This window comes from Arachis hypogaea, chromosome 2, assembly GCF_003086295.3.
Source record: "Arachis hypogaea cultivar Tifrunner chromosome 2, arahy.Tifrunner.gnm2.J5K5, whole genome shotgun sequence".
Lineage (NCBI taxonomy): Eukaryota > Viridiplantae > Streptophyta > Magnoliopsida > Fabales > Fabaceae > Arachis > Arachis hypogaea.
This window is the reverse complement of record NC_092037.1, coordinates 98638676-98645387: the sequence shown is the minus strand read 5'-3', so window position 1 is coordinate 98645387 and position 6712 is coordinate 98638676. Positions and strand designations below refer to the sequence as shown.

The following is a 6712-nucleotide window of genomic DNA, read 5'->3' as shown; positions in this document are numbered from 1 at the left end:
AATGATAAATTTTTTAGTAGTTAATTAAGATATATTATTAACTTAGTAATAATATATAATTAAGTATTTGTATAACTAAAATTTGTTTAAATTATGCACCATTAAATTAAGTATTTAGTGTTTCCCCAACAATCTTTAAATCATATAAGAAAATAATTAGTAACAAATATAGGACATATATACGTATATAAATTAAATCCAAATAACCAAAATTATATATATAAAGGAATAGAAATGGTCTTTTTTAATTTTGTGAAACTATTGTTGATGATGAAATGGCAAAGAGGCTTTGACAAAAGCCATGCCGCCTCTATCGCCGGCCTCAACTGTCTTATCAAAGTCGCAGTGACACAACCTTTCATTCATTCTCTGCCTTTCTTTTATTCTCTCAGTAATATTATTTTTGTAATACAATTTTTAACCATTAAAATGATTCAATTGTAAGTTGTAACCAAGGTTAATTCTTCAGTGGTTATTCACCCGATAAAGTTAAAATTTTAAAAATTAAACTAAAATTTAATCAAAAGATAAATTAAATATAATAAAATAATATATTTATATATAATATATATTTTTTATATTTTATATCAGTTAATAATAAATAATATACTGATTTAGTTAATTAATTAATTTTTTGATTGATTTTGTTCATTTTTTGACCAATTTATTGTTAATCAATTTTTTATTTCAGTCGGATTAATTTGATGATTGAGATCTCATTATCTTATGAATCTCGATCATTAAATCGGATTAAACCGATTGATTCCGATTTTTATAACTGTATTTATAGCTATTAAAGTATTAATGTTTTAATTTTTTTTAATTTCAGTTTGTTTAAAAAATTATAAAAAAAATTACATATGTATCAAAAAGATTTGATATTCATTTTTCATTATATTTAAACTTTTCCTCGTGAAAGGGAACCAATTGACATGATTTTAGTATTTTGCGTTAATAAATAAATAAATATATATATTTGTATACTGCTGCTGATATTAATACGACAGTTTTATTTGTTTTTTTCCCCTTATGTATTATTACAATATATATAAGGTGGATACTACAATGAAGATGGCAAAATTATCTTCTCATGAAGATGCTTTGGTTAAAAGTGTGGTTTATTTATTTAGCCATATTTTAAACAAAAACAACACTTTTATAAATATCAAAATCTAACTATACAATCCATCATCTAAAAGTCAAAAAAAAATATATTCATATAAAGACAATTATGCCATTTTTATTATAGTATCCACTTATATATAAAACTAGTAGTAGGTTATGTCGATAGCCAACATTGTTTGTAACTGAGAATGGACAATGCTAGTTATAAATAATTTTTAACTTCGCCAAAAAAAAAGAGTTAAATGATTTTTAAATTAAAAATTAGATAAATTAACAGCTCAAAAATTTTTCGGTTATTTTTCACTACTTGTTTATATATACATGAGCTAACAAATAATAAGTTCCTAATTTTTATCTTACAAAATACTTTTATACAAAAAATGAAATAGTAACAAAAACCAATATATAATATAATATTCTTTTAAATTTTTTTATAAAGTAATACTATACATCTAAATTTTTTTTATGAACCAAGTTTTACCAAATCAAATAATACGACTTAAAATAATATTACCTATAAGTCTATAACTGATTTATGTTATATTAAATCAAATTAATTAAATTTAATTAACAAAAAAATTTAAATACGTAGCATTATTTTTTTTATATACTCTAATGCAATCCATCTGAAGCATTATTAGGCAGTGGCGGATCTTAGGGGCTAAGGTGACTATGGTCCCCAAAATTTAAAAAAAATAGTAAATAGTAATAATTAATAATATTAAATTTATTTATATATATAATATTAAAAAAATATAAGTTATAAAATTTTATAAATTAAAATAATTAAAAACTGTATTATTATGTATTAGATATTTAAATTATTGTTGCTCTTGTTAACAAATAGTCTATTTTAATAATTAATAAAAATGATTCTATTATACTAACTTAAGCTCATACTATTAATTAAAGTAATACTAGTACATTTTTTAAATGAGTGCCACTTTTCTCTCTCTTTTAGTGGTTTCCAAACTTTTGATCTTCTACTCTTCTCATTTTAATTTTCTTTCCATACTAAAATAAGACATATGAAGAAAAATCATTGAAGAGAAGTGAACAGCAAAATATTAACCATTGAATACACAACAAAGATTCAAAGAGGTATATTTCAATTTTTTTAAGTTAATAACAATGTCAAGTATTATTTATATTATTTATTTAAAATAATTAATTTTTTTTATAATGGACAGTGTTCAAAGATTGAAGTGAGGGCAAAACTCAATAGAATTATTTTTGGGTGAGACTTGGAACAAAAAAATAATCAGGTAAATCAATAATTTTATTTTTGGTTATTATATATTTGTGTTTCTAAAATTATTTGTTATTGCTGTATAGGTTTAATATTTTTTTTAAAGAAAATAATATATATGCAATTATTTTTGTTTTTTTTTTTGTTAGATAGTTCAAGTTAAGTTAAAAATGTCAAAGATGAAAACAATTCACTCATTTTTCAAGAGAAAAGAGAGAATATATGATGAACAAAATTCAGCTTCAGATTCTTTGAGTAATGTTCAAAATATTATTTAACAACCTGTGACACAACTTGTTGAGCAAGATATTCAACCCCTTGCTTCCAAAATAACAAGGACTGAAATAGATCAAGTTAATATTGATACATTGATGCGTGATCCTGGAAAGCGTCCGCAAATTTGGAATTATCCTATCAATCAACAAGATGAAATCCGTAGAGCATACATAAAGTTTGGACCATATCAATTTATTATGGATGAGTACCCTCTTTCTGGTCTAGAAAGTCATCATCGTCGTTTCAAAGCTCATTGGTTTAAGAGTTTTTCTTGGCTAGAATATTTGCCAGAAGTGGATGCTGCATTTTGTCTTCCATGCTATTTATTTTCTAGAAAATCAAGTCCATTCACATCAGGAGGATTTCGCAATTGGAAAAAAGTGAATAATGGAAAGAATTGTGCATTTTTATCTCATGTGGGTAAATCTCTTAATTCTCCTCATAATATTGCTGTTAAGTCTTGTAAAGATTTGCTTAATCAATTATGTCACATTGACAAAGTATTGGCTAAGCAAAGCTCACAACAAGTTTTAAGCAATAGATTGCGTCTTAAAGCCTCTATTGATACTGTTAGATGGTTAACGTTTCAAGCTTGTGCTTTTAGGGGACATGACGAGAGTCATGAGTCTCAGAATCGAGGAAATTTTCTTGAAATGTTAAAATTATTAGCTTCTTACAATAAAGAAATGGATGCAGTTGTTTTGGATAATGCTCCTCAAAATGCAATATACACATCACCTTCTATTCAAAAGGAAATTCTACATGTTTTTGTTAGAAAGGTGCAAAATGAAATTCGCAATGAGATTGGTAATGCAAAATTTTGTTTGATTGTTGATGAAGCTAGAGATGAATCTAGAAGAGAACAAATGGCACTTGTTGTTAGATTTGTTGATAAGCATGGATTTGTCAAAGAAAGGCTAATAGACGTTGTTCATGTCAAAGATACTACTTCTGCTACTCTAAAACAAGAGATTTGTTCTGCATTATCTCATCACAATCTCAACATTCAAAATGTTCGAGGTCAAGGGTATGATAGAGCTAGTAATATGCGTGGAGAGTGGAAAGGGTTACAAGCTTTAATTATTCAAGAATGTCCTTAAGCATATTATGTTCATTGCTTTGCTCATCAATTACAGCTAGTTCTTGTTGCCGCGGCTAAAGAAGTTGTTGATGTTCATATTTTTTTCCAAAGTTTGAGTAATATTATCAACGCTGTGTGCTCTTCTTGCAAACGCAATGATGAATTACGATCTGCTTATGCAACTGAAATTTTTCATTTAGTTGCAACTAATCAAATTGAAACAGGAAGGGGAGCAAATCAAATTGGCACATTAAAAAGATCAGGAGATACTAGGTGGAGCTCTCACTTCAACTCAATTTGTAGCCTTTTACGTATGTTTGGAGCAACAACTTCAGTTCTGGAAGATTTGGCTACTAATGGATCTATATATTCTCAACGTGGTGATGCTACTTATGCTCTTAAATCTTTATTATCATTTGATTTTGTTTTCATTTTGCATATGATGAAAGAAATCATGGGAATCACTGATAAACTTTGTCAAGCATTGCAACAAAAATCTCAAGACATTTTGAATGCTATGCATCTGGTTTCTAGTACAAAGTCATTGATTCAACAGTTAAGAGATAGTAGTTGGGGAGCACTTTTAGAAAAAGTTAGTTCTTTCTGCAATGATCATGCTATTCAGATACCTGATATGGGTGCTTCTTTTAGTGACATAATTCGGTCTCGTTGTAAAAAGGATGTTGTCACTGTTGAACACCACTATCGTGTTGACATTTTTACTAGCGTGATAGATTTTCAATTGAAAGAGCTAAATAGTAGATTTAGTGAGCAAACAACCGAGCTCCTCATATTGAGTACATCTTTAGATCCTAAAGATGCTTTCAAGTTATTCAGTGTTTGCAACATATGCAATCTTGCAAAGAATTTCTATTCTTTAGATTTTTCTGAGCAAGAAAAGATTCAATTGGATTATAAGTTACAACATTATGAACTTGATGTGGTTAAAGCTCTAGATTTTCAGAATTTGTCTACTCTTGCTGAATTGTGTCAAAAATTGACAGAGACAGGAAAATCAAATATATATCCTTTAATTGATAGATTAATTCGTCTTGTTTTGAATCTTCCTGTGACAACAGCAACAACTGAACGAGCCTTTTCAGCTATGAAGATTATTAAAACAAGGCTTCGAAACAAGATGGAAGATGAATTTTTAGCAGATTGTATGGTTGTATATATTGAAAAGGAAATTGCTTCAAAATTCACTTCAGAGATGATAATTGATGATTTTAGTTCCATGAAGCATCGTCGAGCAAGTTTAAAAATATCAAAATCTTAAAGTATGTAGTTGAACATTGACTTTTATATAATATAATTACTTTTTTGATATATATGCTACAAATCATATTTTGTTAATTTTTTGTTATATTTTATATTTAATTGGCCCCCCTCTTATGAAATTTCTGGTTTCGCCACTGTTATTAGGGGTTTCTATATATACCTCTTTTGTACAAGAAAAAAAAGTAAAATATCGTTTTTGTTCTCAACGTTAGGGTGAGTTTTATTTGTGTTCTTAACGTTTAAATCGTCCTATTTGTATCCCTAATATTTATAAAAGTGATTCAATATTATCCTACTATCAATTATACTAACAATTCAGATTATATTTTTCAAGTATTCTCATTTGGATGTATTCATTTTCAATTAAGTCTCAGTTGGATGTGTTTGATTTTAATATTATACCCACTATTTGTGTTTAGATTCAATTATGTTTCTAGAAAAGTGAATTATGTAAATGTTGTAAGAATTAGTTTCAACTTTTGATGAGCTATTTTTCGGAGTGGATCATCGATTCTATCCCAGACATTTGTATTCTAACTTCAAGAAGAGATTTTTAAAACTCAAATTAAAGCGTTCATGATGTGTAATTGACGGCAGGATAACATTGAATCCCTTTTACAAACGTTAGGGACACAAATAAGACGATTTAAACGTTAAGGACACAAATAGAATTTACCCAAAATGTTGGGACAAAAACGATATTTTACTAAAAAAAACTACCTAAACAAACAAGATTAAATCCCATAATTTTAACCAATAGATGCTACCTTAATTATATTTAATATAGACCGAAATTGTTCATTAATTATTCAATACAACATTATCATTTCCATACATAGCATTATTTTTATTTATTTAACCTTTGGTATTTTAAACATTTCAGCTAATGCAATGTTGCAAGCCAAAGCTATGCTGAAAACTTTTGTCTTACACTTGGGTACTACATTTGTTTAATAATCACAAGTAACACCTAAAATACTTCTATGTTTGAATATTTCATTCATTTATATTTGAGTCTTTAAGGTAGGTTTTATAATTCTCTCATCACTAGATATGACAATTTGAGTCGATCCGACCTATTTTACTTTAAACAGAATGAATTTTTTAATCGACAACAAAAATTTAAGAGAAATATAGACAACATCTGAAGTCTTCGAGAAGAAATTAAGTGCGAAAACATAAGAAGAGAAGACATTACATTTAACTCAAAACTTCAAGATGACAAGTTAATGAGTCTCTTATTTTATAAACTCCTCACTCTTCTTTACTTTCTTTGATGTGAGACTAACTTCATATATTCCGCACACTTGCAACATTAACAGAAATATGTTATCGAATTTAATAAATTTAAATTGCATTAAGATTATTTTAAATTTATAATGTGATGACTTTATAATTATATTTAGAATTTACATATATTTTTAGTACTTTGAATTCTATTTTCACATGCGATAAATTATATTTTAGACCAAAAAATGTCGCTAAAAGAACCAAAAAGTATATCAAGCTCAAAAACGGAACAAAACGGAGTATATAAATTAAAATACTTGAAGATATCATTTTAAAACGAGAAGCAAAATATCTGCAGATAATAAAACATGTAATTAATATTCAAAATAGGTGTGTATTAAAATATCTGCCCTGTCTTAACCCATTACCATTCTTATTCATCATCAAATTCACATTTGTGTGTTTTATTT

At 26.9% G+C, this 6712-nt stretch overlaps 1 protein-coding gene across 1 annotated transcript; it reads left to right on the top strand.

Annotated features, from left to right (window-relative positions):
* The first annotated feature begins 2745 nt into the window (after positions 1-2745).
* On the top strand, positions 2746-4840 carry LOC140177540 (uncharacterized). The gene is made up of 3 exons (XM_072210661.1): positions 2746-3663; positions 3787-4569; positions 4811-4840. The coding sequence occupies exons 1-3, from the start codon at positions 2746-2748 to the stop codon at positions 4838-4840; spliced, it is 1731 nt and encodes a 576-aa protein (XP_072066762.1).
* The last annotated feature ends 1872 nt before the right edge of the window (positions 4841-6712 follow it).